This window comes from Myotis lucifugus, unplaced genomic scaffold, assembly GCF_000147115.1.
Source record: "Myotis lucifugus unplaced genomic scaffold, Myoluc2.0 scaffold_5, whole genome shotgun sequence".
NCBI lineage: Eukaryota > Metazoa > Chordata > Mammalia > Chiroptera > Vespertilionidae > Myotis > Myotis lucifugus.
Genome location: NW_005871053.1, coordinates 11,216,214 through 11,238,151, shown reverse-complemented (window position 1 = coordinate 11,238,151; position 21,938 = coordinate 11,216,214). Strand labels below are relative to the sequence as shown.

Here is a 21,938-nt window from a genome sequence, read left to right as displayed (position 1 = left end):
AACAGGAACCAACAGGGCAAGTGTGGGTCCCAAGCAAGAGAAAGAGCCTTTTTGTTCTCCTGGGGTTTTAACCAGGAACTTTTTTAAACTAGCCAATTAACTTTCCAAGTTTTTGTGGGCTTCTGGTGGGTCCAATGATCTCTTTCCTAGTTAGACCAACAGGCCTCTAGAGTCAAGCACCTCTCCATGGTCCATTTTGAGTTTACCGGGCATGTCCTTGTCTCCCCCTGCTTCCCTCTTCCACACAAACAATCAGGTACCCGAGCGGGGCGGGGGAGGAGGAGTATTAATCCCCTTGGAGGGACAATGCTGCGATTCCCTGGGGTGTGAAGCTGTAGCTTCCTGGTGAAACAAACAGGCATTGTGCCCCATACCCTTTGCTTCTTTTCCCTCATTAATATCGAGTATATTATGGTAACAGTGTCAGGTTCATGGTCTCTACTGATTGGCTAGTGCCAGGGCAGAGGGTCATTTGTCAATGCAGCTGATCTTTTTTTTCTTTTTTAAAAATATGTTTTTATTGATTTCACAGAGAGGAAGGGAGAGGGAAAGAGAGATAGAAACATCAGTGATGAGAGAGAATCATCCATTGGTGCCTCCTGCACGTACCCCATTTGGCTCCCTGTGTTGGTGCCAAAACGGTACCAGGTGGTAGGCCAGTGGAGTCAGACTGGACCTTGGTTCAGCAACCTCAGTGCCAAATTGGGGATTGAGCCCACAACCCAGACATGTGCCCTGACCGGGAATCTAACCATGACCTCTTGGTTCATGGGTTGACACTCAACCACTGAGCCACACTGGGCAATGCAGCTGGTCCTGATGTCAGCCATGGAATCACTTATCTGTTTTTGCTGATTTTCTGGGCCTGGAGCTAAAACACAACTGAGGCCTAGATGTTATCCCTAGGGGTTAACATCTTAGGGAGTAGTGTGTGTTAGGAATGCTCTTAACTGATGTCATGGGAATAAAATAGACGCTTGAAACTTCTGCAGAAGAGTGCAGTGCCCCAGCAAGAATATGGCAGGCAAGCACAAAGAAGGGGAAGTCCATTCTCCTTTTTATCCCTGACATGTCACTGCACCATACCCTGATTGGCTTAAGGGTGTGGTTTCACAATCTGGTGTGACTGTCTAACCTGAGGAGGGTGGAGCAACAAGGGTGGGGGCAGTTTCAAATGCCTGCCAGGAAGTGGTGCAAAACTGTCTTTGTCTCCTACAGGAAGGAAGCCTGAGTGGATTTGAGTACAAAATGAAAGGTTATAAAAAGGAAATGGAGTTAATCTATACTAATAATAGAGGAATATGCTATTGTCCAGGACGCTATCACAGTAACAGTAATGACCAAACAGCAGGCTGCAAGGGGTGACAAGACCAGCAGAGGAGTTAATGAGGGATGACCAAACTACTGAATAGCAGGCTGTGTGGGGCAACCAGGATGGCAGGGGGGTTAGTGAGGGATGACCAAACCCAGGCCTGCAGGAGGGGACAGATGAAGGTGACCAGGATGGCAGGGGGACAGTTGGGGGTGACCAGACTGGCGGGGGGTGGCAGTTGAGGGCAACCAGGCTGGCGGGGGTGGGGGGTGGGGGGAGGGGCAGTTAGGGGCAATCAGGCCGGCAGGCAGAGGCGGTTAGGGGTGATCAGGCTGGCAGGGGGAGCAGTTAGGGGTGATCAGGCAGGCAGGCAGGTGAGCAGTTAGGAGCCAGCAGTCCCGGATTGTGAGAGGGACATCCCCCAAGGGGTCCTGGATTGGAGAGGGTGCAAGCTGGGCTGAGGGGACCCTCTCCTCCATGCACGAATTTCTTGCACTGAGCCTCTAGTATCTAAACTATAATTTTGATAGAAAATACTTTCTAATTCTTACCTGTGCAAGGGCCCACTTGGAAGTCACATGAGGCCACTCTTCAGCCCCTTGTTCCTCCTCCAAGGGGCTCTATCTCATGACTAGCAATATGCCAAGGGAGGAAAAGTCAAGAGAGGATCCAAACCACATGACCAGCGATATGAAAGGTCAAGGGGTCTAAACCGCATGACCAGCCATATGCTAGGGAGGAAAGGTCATCCTGGGGGTTAGGTCCTTGTTTTCTCAGTTTTGCCCCTTCGACACCCACCCAGGGCTTACCACCCTGGTGACCTTCTGTACCTGGCCCGTTGCCCTTGCTTTGCTCACGTCTGCTAACTGCCTACCACACCTATTTGCATTCTGTTATTGCCAAGTGAACACTGCATACAAAGTCAAGTCTCTGCCACCGTGGTATCAGCACAGTCATGATTACATTTCTCCAGTGCAGCACCTGCAGGAGGGGTACCATGGAAGGATAATTTTGTTTTGTGGAATCAGAGAGAACACATTTCTTTAAGGGGCTTCCTTCCTTCCTGTCTTTCCTTTCCTTTTTTTTTTTTTTAGGTTTTGCAAACATCTCCCTTCCTTAACCTGGCAGCCAGTGTTCCCACTTATCAAGTGGCTTCGGGATTTTTCATGAATGTAGCCTGAAGGGGCTCAGACAGGCACGGAGACTCAAGGATGACAGTAATCTCACCTCTTCTTCTTGGAAGTAGAGTGTGGCAGCCAGAGAGCAAATGCAGACGGTGCCTCTTTGCCTTTCAGCCAACACCATGAACAGGAATTGAGGTGCTGGTGTTGTGTTAGCAGAAAAGATTCATGGGCAGAGTAACGACATTTGCTATTTTACGGGCAGTTTATTTTTACTTGAGAATGTTTTCCTTATCTTCAGATTTGAAGCACAGTTGTGTTTATCTAAAAGGAGAAACAATTATTCCAACTGCTCTACTTTGGAGCATGTTCTTTTCTTCCCAAACGTAATCCTCTCATTACAAGCTCCTCTTCCTGCAACAAGGACATTTCTGAGTAGAACAGGCCCCTGACATGGCAAAAGCAGTTATCTTCATCATCTATATAATAAAAGCCTAAGCGACCGTTAGGGTGGAATGACCAGAACAACTGGTTGCTATGATGCGCACTGATCACCAGGGGCAGACGCTCAACGCAGGAGCTGCCCCTGGTGATCAGTACACTCCCACAGCGAAAATGCTGCTCAGCCAGAAGTTGGGCTCACAGCTGGCAAGCACAGCAGCAGTGGCAGGAGCCTCTCCCACCTCTGCAGCAGCGCTAAGGAGCAGCGATTCAAGCAGTAAGGAGCCTGCTACTAAGGAGCAGCAACCCAAGCAGTAAGGGGCGAGCAGGTGGGTGGTAAGGAGCGAGGGATCTCAGATTGCGAGAGGGATGTCCAACTGCTGGCTTAGGCCTGATCCTAAGCCGGCAGGCAGACATCCCCCAAGGAGTACCAGACTGTGAGCAGGCAGACATCCCCTGACAGGTCCTGGACTGTGAGGACTGTGAGGAGAAAGAAAATTAATACCTAGGTGCATTACAGGGAAACTACAAAAAAAAAAAAAGGCAGAGAACATCTTAAAAGTAGTCAGAAGAAAACCAGCAGGCGGACATTTCTCAAGGGGTCCTGGACTGCAAGAGGGCTCAGGCCAGGCTTTGGGACCACCGCACCCCCAGCCCCGCCAGTGCACAAATTTTGTGCACTGGGCCTCTAGTATATAATAAAAGGCTGATATGCAAATTGACCAAACTGCAGAACGACTGGTTGCTATGATGCACACTGACCACCAGGGGGCAGATGCTCAACACAGGTGGTCAGTGCGCTCCCACAAGGGGAGCAGTGCTCAGCCAGAACCCAGGCTCATGGCTGGTGAGTGCAGCAGTGGTGGTGAGAACCTCTCCTGCCTCTGTGGCAGCACTAAAGATGTCCAACGGCTTAGGCCCACTCCTTGTCGGACATCCCCCAAGAGCTCCCAGACTGTGAGAGGGTGCAGGCCGGGCTTAGGGACCCGCCCCCCCCCCACAAGTGCACAAATTTCATGCACCAGGCCTCTAGTATGTATATATAATTGATTTCAAAGAGGATGGGAGAGAGAGTAACATCAATGATAAGAATCATTGATCAGCTGCCTCCTGCATGCCCTTCACTGGGGATCAAGCTGCATCCTAGGCATGTGCCCTGACCAGGAATTAAACCGTGACCTCCTGGTTCATAGGTCAACATTCAACCACTGAGCCATGCTGGCCGGGCAGATTCTCTTACTTTTGAAGCCTGCAGGAAGTGGCTGGGGATGTTGTCATAGTACACCTTTTTCTGGTGTGTTCTAAGGTTATTCTCAAATTTATTATTTTTTCAACAAACCATTTTATTTGAAATTTTGATTCTGTGGAACGCGCTTGTTTGTATTTCAAGTTCTGGCACATAGTCTTTGTTAATGGCGTTGCTAAGATATGTTATGTACTTTTAAAAGCAGCCCTTGAAATTTAGGAAGCATTTGGCCTACATGTTACTACAGAGCATATTGAAATTTGTTTTCCTTTCATCTCCTTCCCAATAAAAGCAGCCGCACGGCTTATCCCTTTAGCTTCCTCAGAACTTCCTTTCAGAATTCCCGATCTATTACGGCACATTCACATACCAGAAACAAGATGCCTTTTCATGCTGTCAACCTTTTCATCTGAAATGTAAATTAATTCTTGCTGGTATGCCTGACAGAGATCAAAGTCAGGCATTAACCTTCTTGGGCTTTCTGGGGAATCCATCCCCAGGACCCGGCTGCCACTGTAGCGGCCAGTGTCCCTGTGATGGGGCCCTCCTCCAGGCAGCCCTTGGTGTAGGAGCCACTATTTCAAAGACTCAGAGTTCTTTTGTAAATGACCTCATTATCACTTTAAATTAGGTGAGAAGTGATCTGCCTGGCCAATGTGTGTGTGTGTGTGTGTGTGTGTGTGTGTGTGTGTGTGTGTGTGAGAGAGAGAGAGAGAGAGAGAATGAGAGAGGGGGACACACGCTGCTCCTGCTTGTATTAACCGTGGGCCCTTTGCTCAGATTCCTGGAGCTTGCTGAAGTGGTTCTGACAGCCAGTGATCTCGGTGTGATAGAGGGAGGGACTGGGCTCCAGATTGGCAACCTCTCCCCTTGCTCAGTGGGTCACTTCTTGCCTGTCAGTCTTTGAGGTAGGCCGCATTTACATTTTCAAAATAAACAGATGCCTTACAAATACAAGAGCCGGTGGTCTAGAGATCTCTGCGGCCCAAACAGTTCACCAGCCAGTGATCAAATGCTGGAAGAGAAAGCAAGTGGAAAACATACCCTAGGCACAGGCACATACATTTCCTATGTGTATAGCACTGTGCCGCAACAGAGGGCCTTTATGAGAGCTGGGGGTCTCGGGGAGGGAGAGCTGAGGATCCCAAGCCAAAGTATAGTTTATCAGTCTCCTTACAAGGGTGGGGGACACAGAGGGGAGGGGAGAGGTCCCAGGGGGGTAGCAACTTTGGATGCCATCTTGGTGAGAAGTGGCATATTGTATTTTTATTTTTGGTTAATGGTGATAACAGGCTTTTGTCATAGGAAAAACATTTTCCTTTAAACACCGAAGAATTAAAAGTATACACTTTTAAATCAGAAAAATAAGATTGTACATATTAGTGTACAATAGTCTAAGTAAGAATTAACAGATATATTATTCCATTACTAATCTACTTTTAAAAATGAACTCAAGTTTCAGAAAGTGGATATAACTAGATTTATTCAAGTAAAAATGCATCCATTCCTCAGTAAATACTATCAAAACAAACAACCTGTGGGGAATTTTTTAAAGAGCGACAATGTCTCATTCTTTAACTTTTCCAAAGTACTAGCTTTAAAACTGCCTTTCTAATTCCAGATTCATTTTTTAAATGAGGACAAACTGGTGGGCCTGCCCCTCTCAGAGGAAATGCCTGGAGGAGGTGACAGTGGAGCCCTAGGGGCTGGGAACAGAATTTCAAAGAGTGTCTGCTCAGAGGAGGGAGGAGCAGGCTCTTCCTTCATTCTTCCTCCCCACCCCCACCCCCACCCCAACCACCAGCACCCCAGGAGCAGGAAGAGCCCATTGGTTTACAGTACATGATCATTGATTGCTTCAGTGCTGTGGACACTGTTGTTTTCTCTTCCTCTCTGTCCTCTGATCAACTTCTACTTACTCTCCAACTTGGCCTTTTCAACAACACAGATGTTCTCAGAAGAAAACAATAGCGCTATAAAAAACGATGGCCATTCTCTTTCTGATGCCCTTCAGGGGAAAGTGCTTTTCAGAGTGTTAGCTATGACTCTGCCAAGGCCTCTGCCAAGGCTGAGGGCGCCTTCCAGGAGCCTGTGAACAGGCATTTTAAACTGGCTGCACCTGGAACTGCTGGGCGCTTCATGTGACGCCAGCCATAGGAGTTGCTTTAAATGCTGGTTCCCAGGGAGAAAGCAAGCGTCGGGTCCAGACAAGCTCCAGCACCCTGGGGCACAATTTCTGATGGCAACTTAGAGGCTATTTAACTTCTTTTAGAAGCCTGGCCCTGCAGGACGAGAGAATGAGGTTTTTAGTGTTTAAAACTGCCTGAACTTTTAAACCTCTTTCAGTGCAAGGCCTCCTTCTAACCTTTCTAACTCTAAAGGCGGGTGCCTTTAGCACGTTGCGGGCTGGGCAATGACTAGCTAGGTGGTTGCAGCAATTTCCCAGGACTACATTTGCAGGAATATCCCGAGGTATGCAGGGCAACAATATTTTAAATTAGAAAATTAATTTCTTTCATTTTCTTATTCAGCTACTATTTGTTAAGCACCTACTTTATGCTGGGGCTACCATGGTGAACAATGGGACTTAATCTGAGGCTTCAAATTTTCCATCTCCAATACAGACGGCTATAAAACATGCGTTCCCTCAAAGGGGAACTGTTTGTATAAATCAGACACTCTAGATTATGTCAACACTCATTGGAAGAGAGTCTCTAAAATGCCAGTGCAAAATGAAGAGTCAAAATCATTATAAAATATAGCTAAGGATATGCATTGAAGTGACCCATGCTTCTCAATGATCATGGTAGATTCTTTTCATTCTGATGAAGCTGTGCATAAGCAGATCGTTGATCACAGACCAAACAGTAGAGGGAGGTCAAGCGAATGTACCATGAGGGAAAAGGTCCACAATGAACAAACAGAAGAAAAACAAGCAGGCCCTCTGTCATGCCCTCTATCACTTCTTTCTGAGTCTCTATTTGTCATTCTGCCTCTATCTCACTGTTTCTCCACTCATTTCATTTCTCTGTCTTAGAAAGATTCCTCATCATTTCATGCAAAAGCTTAATTTCTCAAAATGCAAGAGAAGACGGGTTCCAAACTTTTCCTGGTCATCAGGCAGAAGCCAGCTGCCTGCCCTTTACTGGCGTGGTAGGCCATATCCATGCAAGAAGGAAGAAACAGCCAGGGAAATGAATTAGCTGGTGCCCTGGGCTTGGGATGAGTTGTAAACTGCAAACTAGCTCCACTGTCTCCTAAACTTTTGTTTAACAGAAAACAGGGTTTCCTTCAGGCTTATGCAAGGGGTTCTGCTCATCCACTCACACTGCCTGGGTTTCTCTAATGCTAAAGAGCTGTGGCTGATTGGAGGAGGAAAATGTTTGGAACTTGGAAAAAGTACTTCAGGAAAACATGCCTTGTCTGTAAATGGGATTAGCACCTACAGAGAGACCCTAAGCATGGCTTAGAGGAAGTGGCTTATAGCTGAGCAAAGGCCTGGCCTGTGGCTTCAAGGTTCTGTCAAGAAATGGACTCTGCCCAACCTCATTGGGACACACAAAATAGAATTCTTGCCATGAAATGACTTGGAAGGCAGAGGAATGTCTTTTGCTGTGAAATCAAATTATTGCCCCTGTTAGAAGGAAACTCCCGGAGGGCAGGGTACTGTTTATCTGGTACAAAGAGAGGAAGCTGAAAAGCCATCGTGGACTTGATGTCTGCGGATGCGTGTCATACTGACACGGCATGGAAATATGCTTAAGGCGCTGGCACCCCCAGGACTTAGATTCAAATTCCAGAGACTCTTCAATTTGGAATAAATTTCTCCATTATAGACCTCACGTGGAGCTCCAAACCTGGCTGCAAAGAGGTGGTGTGCGAAATGGTACCTTTACCACCTCAACATTGAGTGGGGCAACATTATTATGGTCAACAACATACCCAAGTGGCCTCTACTTTTCAAGTTTTTTAAAATATAAAATCATAAAATGTGCACATTTTATGACCTTTATTAGTTATTTATCCACATAATAAAGAAACATTTACAGAAAAAATTAACTGTGCTCTGGCAAGATGATCAAATTCCCCTTCCCCCCACACCTTAAAAGTCTCCTGTGTATAGAAAGACAGATTGTGTTTTCTGCTTTAACAGATGAAACAGAAGTTTAAATAACTTGTTTCCCCTTATGTGTTGAGTGAGTTTAAGAATTGTTATCAGAGTCTTCAACTGAGTCTTCACCCAATGCTTTTTCAGTCAACCATGCTCTTTTATTGGCTTCCATCTGGAATATGGCACATGGACATAGGGTACCAGTCAAAGCATTGGAAGAGTTTTACATATCATCCTAAGCATGGACTTTGCAGTCAAAACAATTGACTTTAAATCCTGGCTATGCCACCATTTGTCTGGTTTAGGGAAAATTACTTCTAAGCCTGTTTCCTCAACTGTAAAATGGGACTCATTAAGGCCTAATTCTCAGGACTAATTTTGAAGATGATAGCAGAAGAGATATGCAAAGCCTCCTGCACAGTACCCACACAGGGCAGATATTAACTAAATGCTAGTTCCTTTTCTGCATTCCCTTTCTAAATATATTTCACTGGGAAAAAGAAGTCAATCTTGTAGGATGAGCATAATAATGTTATAACTTCAAAAAGATGAAACTATTTCTCTCATTTTCAGAGAAAAAAATTGTACCTGCCAAGTCTCAAATGCAGTTGCAATAAAATCTTCATAAAAAGAATTTTCCAAATATTAATTTATGCTTATTTGACAGGGAAAAATTCAAATGCAATAATGGCATGTGAAAGGTTTCAGGTAGTTTTGTTTTTGTTTTTTGGAAAGAGCTGTGCTGTGTTCCATTGTGCTGAGAACTTGATTCATTTGTGCAGATACATTTTTCAATGACTACAAAATTATTAAGACTTAGGTGGCACGCTGCTGACATCACATTTTTCACTCACTTGTTAGAGGCCCTTATGCAACTTGTCCTGTAGAAGAGCAAGTCCCCTCCTCACCCTTTCCACGAAGTCAGAACTTCTAAAATCCAGGAGCTAAACATCCCCCAGATTTTCTGCCTGCTCGTGTAGAAAGCAAGTCGCCTCTCAGATGTCTGAAGAGTTGGAAGATTTCGGTGTGCCTATCACGTTTAACCCACAGTGACGGGTGATTGGCAGCATAAGAGCTGAGCGACAGCCCTTTGGCTGGTAGTTCAAACCCCAACACGAGGAGCCATAGCTGGATCACGGCTTGATTTGCTGTGGCCATGACGTCTGAATCGCCGAGCACAGAGGCGGAGGCAGAGGTGACAGCTGGTAGCCATTCTCCTCAATAAAGTTGTGACGGTTGAGATGTCTAAGCAACCAGATCCTGCTAATTTCACAGACTTTGAGCCAAGTGCTTAGTGTCAAAACCGGCTATGGTCAGTGATGCAAATGGCTGTGAAGGGTCCCTCGTCCACAGCAAGGCCTCCCCACAGACTCTTTCCCCGGTGGGTTAGAAGCAATTGGATCCTGCTTTCCAGCATCTCTCCAGTTTGAGGAGAAGGAGGCCTTATCCTTTTTTTTTACAAGTCATATTTATAGAGGCATCGTTTACATGTAGTAAAACTCAGTTTGATAAAATTAGATGAACACATACAGTCAGGTAACCCCCCTCCACAATCAAGAGCAAGAATGGTTCTCTCATGCCCTTTTTGTCATTCATTCCTCTTCCCCCACCCTCACCTCCTGGTGACCACTAATGAGTTTTCTGCTCCTATAGTTTTGCCTTTTCCAAAATGTCATGTAAATGGAGTCATATAGTATGTAGACTTTTCCATCTGGCTTCTTTCACTTAACATATTGCTTTTGAGATTCATCAGTGTTGTTGCATTTATCAGTTTATTCTTTTTCATTGCTGAGCAGGATTCCAGTGAATGGCGGTACCATAGTTTTGTCCATATACCAGTTAAAGAACATTTGTTCCCAGTCCTTGGTGATTAGGAATAAAGCTGCTGTAGACATTCACATCTTTATCTTTTTCAGAAAAACTTATAGAAAATGAAATAACTTTGCTTTATAAGAAACCAGAGCTGTATGAGCAATTTCCACTTTATTCAAAGCACTTTCACTCACCTTATTCCTATAATTACCATAGTAACCTTGAGAACTAGGCTAGGGATCTGACCTCGCTGCAGTCCAGACTGCCCAACTCCTGATCAGCTGTCCTTCCGCTGAAACATTTTCTGAACATCCTCTGTGCAGAACACTCTGCTAGATGCTTTTGGGGTAGTCATAAAAACAACATAAAAATTGATTTTTTTTCCCTACGAAGGGAAACAGTTTGATATTCCACATTATCTGTTACCAGGGTAATGCAAATTAAAACCACAAGATACCATATGACCCCTATTAGAATGGCCCACATCTGGGACACTGACAAAGCAAATGCTAGTGAAGATGTGAAGCAAGAGGAACTCTCATCCACTGCTGGTGGGAAAGCAAAATGGTACGGCGAGCCACTTTGGGAGACAGTGTGTAGTTTCTTAGAAAACTAAACGTACTCTTATCATAGGAGCCAGTAATTGCCCTTCTTGGTATTTACCCATATAAAAACCTGCACACAGACCTGTAAGGCAGCTTTATAATTGCCAAAATTTGGAAGCAATCAAGATGTCCTTGTGTAGGTTAATGGAGCAATAAATTGTGGTAGATCCAGACAATGGAATATTATTCGGTGCTAAAAAGAAATGAACTATCAAGCCATGAAAAGACCCAAAGGAGCCTTAACATGCATATTACTAAGTGAAAGCAGCCAATCTGAAAAGGCTACAGACTGAGTGATTCCAACTATATGACATTCTGGAAATGGCAAAACTATGGAGATAGTAAAAGGATCAGTGGTTGTCAGGGGTTAGAAGGGAGGGAAGGATGAATAGGTGGAGCACAGAGGACTTCAGGTAGTGAAACTACTCTGTATGATACATCATGATGGATACATGCCATTATGCATTTGTGCTGACCCATAGAATGTACAACACCAAGAGTTAACCCTCGTGTAAGCTATGGACTTTGGGTAATTGTGACATGTCAATGTAAGTTCATCATTTGTAACCGATGTACCACTCCGGTGGGGGATGTTGATAATGGTGGATGGGGGTTATGCATATGTGGGGAAAGAGGGTATATGGAAAACCTCTGAACCTTCCCTGAAGTTTCTGTTGTGAACCTAAAACAGCTAAAAAAGTAAAGTCTTTAAAAAGGTGGAGGGGGTGGAAGCAGTCTCAAATGGAACCAGGACCAACACACCTGCCTGAGCCTTGAAAGAGGACTCAGCCAGGGCCAACTAACACAGCCACAGGGACCAAATGGTCTACGAAGCTTCCCCCATCCATTTTAGAAGCAGGCAGGGCATAAATTATAAGAAATCAATCCCACCTTAAACTGATGGGAGTCAGAAGAGAGCAGCAGTCCCTAGATGCATGAAGGGAAGGGGATTCCCCCAGATGGAGATGTTCCAGGTCAGGCAAGAAGCTGATTTCTAGGATAAGGGTAAACCTTCCTCTTAGCTTCCAAGTTCGAGAAAGCAATTACCGGGCAGGACTGTCTTTGAACTCAAAGTTTGGCTGGGATAACGACTAGAGTTAAGTAATGGAGAATCAAAGTGGAAAAATGCTCTCGTAGGCCTGAAATTACTAGATTTGTTTCGTGTGGAAGCCAGGATTTATGATGCAGCTGAGGGGGGCAATATGTCAATGAGATTCTATTCTTTAAGAAAAATTTTGCTTTTGCAATGCTGCTTTTGCCAGTTGGACCTCCCACAAGTTGGCCTCTTTTATGTTCTGATAAGATGGCTGCTGACCAGCTGTCACTCCAGCCAGAAACCACACTGGCTCCTTGTGCAATCCCCCAGCAGCAGTTAGGAGGGTAAGGCTGGGCCTTTGTGCCTCATCTGTATGCGTCTTCTCTGCCAGGTACAGTGGGCACCCTTTGCCAGCTCCATTATGAGGGCAGGAAAGCTTACCCAGCCTAGATCTCTAACCAGGAAATCTACTCAGACAGGGGCCCTGCGGTCAACAGTGCTGGGTCTGTCCTCTGGTGGGTCATCGCATGCCAGGCCAGGCCAGGCAGGGCCTCCTCCAGGCAAGTGAAAGAACGTCTGATTTTTTTTCTCGCATTTATAAAGGAAAAAATAAGAGAGTAGGAGTTAATGATTTTTAAATGTTTGAATAAGTGGGGCTGCACCATGTGGTATTTAGGACTTCAGATTTTAGGGCTTGAGTTTGAACCCTAGCACTGCCACTCTCTAGCTGTGTGAACTCCTGGGCAAGTCATCGAACCTCCCTGTGCCTCTGCTTCCGCAGCTCTGAAATGGGAATAATAGTGGTCTCTACCTTTTAGAGTTACTATGAGGATTGGACAAGTTAATTTTCGTAAAGGACTTAGGAAGAAGCATGGGGCCTAATAATCCATACATATGTGTTTGTTAATAAAAATAATGGCTATTTCCCTAGCTCCTGGTCCTAATTCTTCTCCCCCTCCCTCCACCCCCTCTACCAAATCAATCTGAATGCACATACCTGATCTTTTTCTTCTTTTCTATTTCAGTCCTTAATATCTGTCAGCTTCCCCTCCTCATATTAGTTCTCTATGGCTATATTAACAAATTTCCCCAAACTCTTTCGTTTCAAACAACAGAAATGTATTCTCTCACAGTTGAAGAGGCTAGAATTCCAAAATCAAGGTGGGTTTCTGCTGGAGACTCTGAGAGAATTCTTTCCATCTCTCCTAGCTTCTGGGGTTTCCGGCAATCTTTGGCATGCCTCGGCTTGTAGGCCCATCACTCCACTCTCAGCTTCCTTTGTCCCATGCATTCTCCCTGTGTCCCTCTGTGTCTTCACATGGACTTCTTTGTTGTTGTTGTAGTTATTCCTCAATGGATATTTTCCCATTGATTTTTAGAGTGAGTGAAAAGGCAGGGGAGAGACAGGGAGAGAGAGACATCTGTGTGAGAGAGACACATCAATTGGTTGCCTCCTGCAACTGAGGTATGTGCCCTTGTCCGGAATTGAACCTGGGACCCTTCAGTCCTTGGGCTGACGCTCTAGCCACTGAGCCAAACCAGCCAGGGCCACATGGACTTCTTATAAGGACACTAATCTTTGGATTTAAGATCCACCTTAATCCAGTAGTATGACCTCATCTTAAACTAACATCTGCAAAGACCCCATTTCCAACTAAGGTAACTTTCTGAGGTTCCAGGTAAAAAAGAATTTTGAGGGAACACTAGTTTACCCAGTTCACCACCTTAAAAGTTTCAGGGTGCTTTCACATCTGTTATCTCTTTTTAGTTTTACTTTATGCATTTGAATGCAAGTTCCATGAGGGTAGGGACCATGTCTTGTTAAGAGTAGTCTGGGGGCCTGGCCGGCGTGGCTCAGTGGTTGAAGGTCATGGTTCAATTCCCATTCAGGGCACATGCCTAGGTTGTGGGCTCCATCCCCAGTGTGGGGCATGCAGGAGGCAGCCGATCAATGATTCTCTCTCATCTTTGATGTTTCTGTCTCTGTCTCCCTCTCCCTTCCTCTCTGAAATCAATAAAAATATATTTAAAAAACAAAAAAAGAGTAGCTTGGGGCAGAGCAGCAGATTACCCTGTGCTTGGCAAAATGGAGCTCAAGACCATGAGCAGATACACCAGCCCAATGAACCCAGCTGCCTTCCCCCATCTGACCGTGGTACTGTTGGCCATTGGCATGTTCTTCACCACCTGGTTCTTCATTTATGAGATCACCTCCACCAAGTACTAGTACACTTGGGACATCGGCAAAGAGCTCCTCATCTCCTTGGTGGCCTCGCTCTTCATGGTTGTGGGGTCCTCTTCCTGCTGCCCAAGAGTTCCTGCCAGCTTCACGGAATCCCTGTAAAGTAATTTTTGTACTATTGCTGGAAGTGTTTTGTACTATTGCTGGAAGTGTCCTGCCTGCTGCTCACAAAAAGAAGGCAGATGTGTAACCATAAAAAAAAAAAAAAGGAGTCTGGCCTTAAACAAATGGAAAGATACCATGTCACCAGGTTGGGCGTGGAAAGGTGATGCGTGAGGTAGGAGAGTCACCCAGAAGGAGGGTGGGGGACAGGATGAAAAAGATCTCTTTAGAGGAAATAAAAAAGGAGAAAGTTCGGAGATCCCATATATTCTAATACGGTATCTCTAGAAGTAATACAGGCAGAATTGGACATAGCCAAAGGAAGAAGGAAGGTACAGGAGGAGAGAGAGCAAGCTCTAGGTCTCAGATCAGGGAGGAAGGAGATGGGACAGAGTAAGAATTGACTGCCTCGGGGCAGAGCCTGAAGAATACCTCCTATGTGGGAAGGAGGGGCCCTGCTGCCAGTATGGTTTCTTCTAAAGACAAGGGACCCATTGCAAAGCGCCCTCTTCAGATACCCAAGGCGGTCTGAAGGTCATGGAGAATGGAAGAAGAGATATGATAGCTGGGATAAACCCTTTGGTATTTTTCTACTCAAGCCATCAGCTGTTTTGGTAGAGAAATATTTAGGTGTTTATCACTGTGAACTAAGCTGACTAGAGGATGAAAGGCTGCAATTGTGATATTCCTCAACTGAGAATAGTGTGTGGCCTGTCCTTTCTGTGACAGCATAACTGGTTGTCAACCCACACCCATCTGTGAACAGGGCTGCAAGGGAAAGGCGTGCCTGAGAGGCATAGATTTGGAGAGAAGGAGGAGACCTTGCTCCTATTTTTACTTCCCCGGTCCCCTCGTGGTGGCAACAGAAAAGGCAATGGGAAAGCCATCCAGTTGTCAAACCAGGAGCCCTGGCCTGGTGCACTCATGACCTCTGTGTGTCACATAGCTCCCTGTTTGACTAATGTGGTCAATGAGACAGAGAGGTTCCCGAATTACTCAATATCACCAAACTAGGAGGGAGCCCAGCCAGGACATGATTAATTCTCTTGTTCCCTTCCATTATGCCCTTTCCAACCACACTGTGTTAAATCTTAAAAATAAGCACCGAATCTGTTGAGATTCATCATTCTAGAGCAGTGATGGCGAACCTATGACACGTGTGTCAGAGGTGACACGCGAACTCATTTTTTTGGTTGATTTTTCTTTGTTAAATGGCATTTAAATATATAAAATAAATATCAAAAATATAAGTCTTTGTTTTACTATGGTTGCAAATATCAAAAAAATTCTATATGTGACATGGCACCAGAGTTAAGTTAGGGTTTTTCAAAATGCTGACACGCGGAGCTCAAAAGGTTCGCCATCACTGTTCTAGAGCCTCCAACCATAGGACAAATGTAGGTTTCCCTAGTCAAGTTGTATCACCCATTTTGGTATTTCATCTAGGTATGGGAACATAATGTTGAGAAGTTTCTCTTTTGTTTCATTCCACAGGGCACCCTTCAGATCAAAGCAGTAATCCACAACTTGTCACAGGGGCCATCAGGGGAAGTACCCAGGTTCAAGACTGTAGTAAGCCTGGTGACCATGAAGGTAAGGCCATTAGAAGTTGGGATGGGTGTCCTGTGGGACATTCCAGAGAAGGTTCCAGAACTGGAAATGATCCCCTCATATGGACCTTCTGTCTGCCACTCTTTTTTTCTATAGAGAACAGCTAATTAAATTCAGAGGCAGTCTTGCAAGCACCCTGAATGGTGATTTTGCAGAAGCGGATAGTGTAGACAGAGATAAGCTACCACCTGCCTCCCTTCAACCTGTCCTCTCAGAGCACACATGCTTCTATCTGATTTACCTTAAGATTTATGGAAATTTAGCTTTTTAGCCAGATCTTTCCATGATCCTGACAGTGTACATAGACCTAAACTAATTGAGAACATTCATGGGGGAGGAAGGACTGTGGACAAGAAATAAAAATTTGGGTATCTGGTCTAAGCCCTCCCTTAATTAACATCATTGTAAAGTGAGAGAATTGGACTAAATCAGTAGTGTCCAAACATGTTGAAAACACTGGAATCTCCCCTTTTGACAGTGTGAAGGTCCCTGGACTTCTGCTTGAAGAAGTAGCTATGAGCCCTAGCCAGTTTTTCTCAGTGGATAGAGCATTGGCCTGCAGACCAAAGGGTCCCGGGTTTGATTCCAGTCAAGGGCATGTGCCTTGATTGCAGGCTCCTCCCCAGCCCGAGCTCTGGTGGGGCATGTGCAAGAGGCAATTAATTGATGTGTTTCTTTCACATCGACATTTCTCTCTGTTTTTCCCTCTCTCTTTCACTCTCTCTAAAAATCAGTGGGAAAATATCCTCAGGTGGAAAATTAAAAAAAAAAAGAAATAGCTATGATTTCTTAAATATGACCTTTAATCCAATGCTGGTATTTTATGAAAAGTGAGGGTGAGTTGCCCTGGCTGGATTTTACAGTTGAGTTTGCAGGCCAGCAAAGAGGCTCTGGGTCCTTCCAGCTGCTTTGTAATCTGTTACCCAGCCAATGTTTTAAGGAAATACAGAACTGGGGCTTTCCCAGGGGACAAGGAGGTTAGGGAGTGGGAGAAAACGAGAAGGGGGACCCAGGGAGCAGCAGTGTTTCTTGAACTTGAGGAGACCTGGAGGTGGAGGCAGTGAGATACTTTCCACTTTCAAAAGAAGCATGGCTAGCTGTTACTGACCTACCTTCTAAACCCTTTCTCCCTGGCAGAAGCCACAAATAAAAGGTCCTCCTACTGTAATCAACTCGCAGATGTGTTTTGTTTGGCCAGACATCGTGTTTGTTGGGTGTTTTTTTTTGAACTTTGAACCTGAATGTTTTTAGATGGGGCATGCATCCTTGATTCACCACAAACCCCACCACTCCCACACTCTTTACCTGACACCGCACACATTTATGTTACCTGGGTGGCCCCAAAGGCATTGGAGCTTGCAACACCTGCTATGTTGTTTTCTTTCTTTTTCTTCCTCTCCTGATAGTCAAATGCTTTTAGTCAAATACTTTTCATCTGATTGCAAAATAGTCCAGTAAAGAACTGGCTCAGTTTTCCTGGGAAAATGAATGGCTTGTAGAGCTCGGTCTCACTTTGGAAGGGTTCATCGCCTCAGAGCACTCCCTTCCGGTATTGCTGCATTTCATTAAACCAGTTCCCGGAGGGACACTTCCCTGAAGGCAGGCGAGGCCTGTGTGCGCAGAGGCCTCTGTTGTCACACCTGTGCACACCTCAAGTCTAGTTTTTATGAACGTTTCTGCAATTTAAGTTCATCATTTAATTGTTTCAGCCATGTCACTGGTCTAATTCCTTTAACCTGATCTATTCACTTAGAATGAATCACCCGATTTGACTTTTCTGTTTTTTCCCCAATCTCTTTGTTTAACAATCTGCCAGAGAGATACCAGGCAACTCCAACTGTCACCAGGACATACTTCAAGTATTTGACAAGTTTGATAACCTCCTCATTTTTTACTTATTTATTTTGACCCTTTTTAAAAAAATGGAAGTATAATTGACATATAGCATTATATTAAATTTCAGGTGTGCAACATAATGATGACTTCCTTTTTATTTAAGTTTACCTCTTTACTCTGACCCAAATCCTTCTCCCTGCTCTTCCAGCAAAGCTGGGGGATGGAGGAACAGACTTCATCTAAGCTTTACTAAGAGTACTCGCTAAGTTTCTGTTTGGCTTTTTTTTTATACTTCAAATGACTCTTAAAAATCAATATTTTGATGACTGAAGTGTAAATGAGTAAGCAACATGGAATAAGTTTTCCCTTCAATCACATGAACAGAAATTCTGTGCATTTTTATCGGAAACCCAGGCAAAGTAACCGGAGCATTTGCTAAATTCCAAGTAAAGGTGTTGATGCCTCTTCTCTTTCTGGTGGTGGCCATGGCACCTTCCTAAGGACAGTCCCAAATCAAAATGGGCTTGGTGGCCTCTCCTGGCTTTGCTCATGCCTTTTCCTCTCTGAGTTGCTATCAAACTGCTATTGCTCCTTTTTATACTAAGGTTCTCAAAATATGTGCACTCAAAAGCAATCCTGGCTTCCACACAGATGGTACCATTTGGGCTTTGATTAGTGAGTGGTGGGTCTTGGTGCTGCTGAAATGGACCAGAAAACAAGGTTAAAAATTATTTGGCTTGGCCTGGCAAGTGGCTTAGTTGGTTGAGCATCATCCTGTACACCGAAAGGTGGCAGGTTCAATTCCAGGTCAGGATACATACCCAGGTTAAGGTTCAATCCGTGGTTGGGATGCATGCAGGAGGCAACCAATCAATGTTTCTCTCTCTCTCTCTCTCTTCCTCTCTCTGGAATCCATTTTTTAAAAATTATTTGTGTCAATTTTCCTTCTTAATAAGGAAACAAAGGTATTTGTGTCCCAGATGTGGACTTCTCTTTTTTCTTTTTATGTCAGTTCTTCCTTTTATGTTGCTTATCACAGTATTTCAAGTAAGCTTGGGCCAAACAATGTGTTAGAATCTCCAGCGGGGGGAACCTCCCTGGTCCTTGACCTACTATGCTCCTCAGCAGGCAGCCCTGCCCAGGCCGGCCAGGTCTACTAACTCTGTTCAGCGCAGGGCTGTTCCATCAACAACATTCTGCCGCTACTGCCCTCTACCTCACCCGGGGCCTCTAATTTCTGTCCACCATTGCCAGGCGGAGGCAACTTGTTTTCTTGTTAGCATGAGTTATTTTATCTGAACGAGGCCTGCCATGACAGAACAGGTCAGTTTTGATGACATGTCCTCAATGAGGCTGCAGAAAGTCAGGGAGCAGCATGAGGGCAAGGAGAGAGGTGCTGCAGAGCGGAGACGGCACTGTATCTAATGCTGCTATTTCTGAACCTATGCTCAGGTGTCTAAGTGTTTGTGTGTTTTCTCTCAGTTCTGAGGGGCTTTGTAGACCGTAAAAGCAGTCCACAAGCTGAATCTCCCAATGGCCATGCAGAGACATCAAGCAACTCTGGTCCAGCCACTGAGAAAAATCGGTGAGTCTTATCTGTAAGATTTATCAGTCTCAAATTCAGTGGCTTGTGGTGAGTTGGAGAGAGTGGAACCAAAAGTATTTCCTATCAGATTCTCCCATGGTAGAGGTCATTACCTTGTGAGCAAAGTCTTTATTCTAGACCAGTGGTTCTCAACCTTCCTAATGCCGCGACCTTTTAATACAGTTCCTCATGTTGTGGTGACCCCCAACCATAAAATTATTTTCATTGCTACTTCATAACTGTAATTTTGCTACTGTTATGAATCGTAATATAGATATCTGATATGCAGGATGTATTTTCATTGTTACAAATTGAACATAATTAAAGCATAGTGATTAATCACAAGAACAATATGTAATTATATATGTGTTTTCCGATGGTCTTAGGCGACCCCTGTGAAAGGGTCGTTCAACCCCCAAAGGGGTTGCGACCCACAGGTTGAGAAACGCTGTTCTATAGGGTAATCTGAAGACAACGCTGCCATTTAGGTTCTCTTCATGGTAAAACCTGTACTTGGCCTCATTAGGTTAAAGCAGTGGTTCTCACATGGGGACAATTTTGCCCCTCTTTTGTCCCCTGGATTTTGGCCATGTCCAAAGACATTTTTGGTTGCACAACTTTAGGGGGAGGAGTTGTGCTAATGGAATCAGTAAGTAGATGTTACACATCCTACAATACAGCGGACAGCCCCCTACAACAAAGAATCGGCTAGGCGAAAATAACAATAGTCCTGTTTTTTAAAAAAACCTTGGGTTTAAGCTAAAGCAAAAAGGAAGTATCATTTCTTGTTTACCCATGGGTTTTAGTTAAATATAATTCAAGACGAGTACATCAGAGCTTGCCCAGGGCCATAGTGCACTATTTTCAAAGTACACCTAGCTGCTCAGTCTGCAGAGGACAGTACACTGGCTGAATGTAGTCACTTTAAGTAAGGCCAGGCCAGGCTGACACCAAGCACTGGAGACTCATGGAACTCACAGGCGTCCTGTTCTTCAGGGAAGCCTTCAGAGCCTACCTTCTCTCAGAACAGGTTTCCAGGCCCCATCACACACGTCACCAGGAGGAGGAGGCAACTGCAGGAGGGAGTGAACCATGCAAAGGGAAGGTCCACCTAGAATAAAGCTTGCCTCTCTTACTTACCCCCAAATTGACTATAGGAACACTCATTAAAGGTTTGCTCCATTTTTAAATTTAAAGCATTTTTTGACCCAGTGACCCCATTTCTGAAAATATATCCTAAGAATCCTGAAACAACAATCAGAAAGAATATATGCACCCCTATGTTTGTAGCAGTGCTATTTACAATACTATTTACAATAGCTAATATTTGGAAACAGCCTAAGTGCCTATCAGTAGATGAGTGGATAAAAAAGTTGTGGTACATTTACACCATGGAATTCTATGCAGCAGTTAAAAAGAAGGATCTCTTGCCCTTTGAGACAGCATGGAGGGACCTGGAGAGTATTATGCTAAGTGAAATAAGCCAGTCAGAGAAAGACAAGTATCACATGATCTCACTTATATGTAGAATCTAATTGAACAAAATAAACTGACAAACAAAATGGATCCAGAGACATGGAAGCATGGGACAGACTGTGGAATCTCAGAGGGAAGGCGGGGGGGTGGGCAGGTGAGAAGAGATCAACCAAAGAACTTGTATGCATATATGCATAACCCATGTACACAGACAATAGTGCAATGATGGCCTGGGGAGGTGGGGGGTTTGGGGTGGAAAGGGTCAATGGGAGAGGGGGGAAGGGGAAGATCTGTAATACTCTCAAATATAAAGATACATTTAAAAAAAACTTTACTCCAGATTTGGAGAATGAAGCAGGCCATTAGAAAGTTTTTTGCATCTTTTCACTTGAAAAAAGAAGTGGTCTTCATTTGTAATTTTTAAAAATAATTTTTAATTTTTTGAAATGTCTTATTAATATTTTTGAGATCTGACAAATTTAATTCTCAATACTTCTCTAGTGGTCTCAAATTACTGTTGGACTACTGTTAAAGTAGACTACTTTCCTAAATAGTAAGAATAGCTCATTTTATAAGGTACTTGAGGGACTAACATTTCATATTAGGTTAACAAAATTTAGAATTTCTGTTGCAGCAGAAAGACGACTGAACTTGGGTTTTGGTCCTAGTGCTAACATTTTCCAGCTGTTTGTTTGTCAGTGAACCAGTCTGGTAAATGGATCCAGCCCCAGCATGACTCCCTTCAACTTCAGCTGATGACTAACTTTATTATTATTATTTTAAAATATATTTTATTGATTTCAGAGAGGAAGGGAGAAGGAGAGACAGAAACATCAATGATGAGAGAGAATCATCGATAGGCTGCCTCCTGCACGTCCCACACTGGGGATTGGGCCTGCAACCTAGGCATGTGCACTGACCGGAAATCAAATTGTGACCTCCTGGTTCAACTACTGAGCCACACCAGCTGGGCAGATGACTAACTTTACTCAGAACATCAGGACAGTTCTGTGTTCAACTTCCACTTCCCTTCCCTTCACCTTAGAATCTCTCCTTATATTCAGCTGTCTTTTCTTCCTTTACTCCCATCTCAAAAGCACACAGGTCCTCTTCCCCACACGGGGCAACCCCTCTGTTGTGGTCCTGCTCTCTGGGCCCTGCCACCAGCAGTTAGCCCACCCCTTGCTTTCACATCTGTCTGTCTGCTGCTTCTTTCCCTTTTGCTTATACCTCTCCCAGTCTAACAAAGCTTGCTCTTGGCCCTGTCCCTCCCCCTTCTTACTTTTACTATCAGACTTCCTCAGACAAGCATCCAGGCCAGTTGCCTCACCAACCCCTCCCTCCTTAATCCTAAAATCTGATCTGTGCCCTCACCACATTCTAAGACTGTCCTTGGGGAGAT

General features: G+C 44.6%; 1 protein-coding gene across 1 annotated transcript in view; it reads left to right on the top strand.

Moving 5' to 3' along the window:
- MYO3B (myosin IIIB) overlaps positions 1 to 21,938 on the top strand; it is a 357,063-nt gene that overhangs the window by 231,185 nt on the left and 103,940 nt on the right. The window contains exons 30-31 of the mRNA XM_023743517.1: positions 15,523 to 15,621; positions 18,958 to 19,060. Coding sequence (XP_023599285.1) covers positions 15,523 to 15,621; positions 18,958 to 19,060 — 202 coding nt within the window. The remainder of the gene's footprint in view (positions 1 to 15,522; positions 15,622 to 18,957; positions 19,061 to 21,938) is intronic.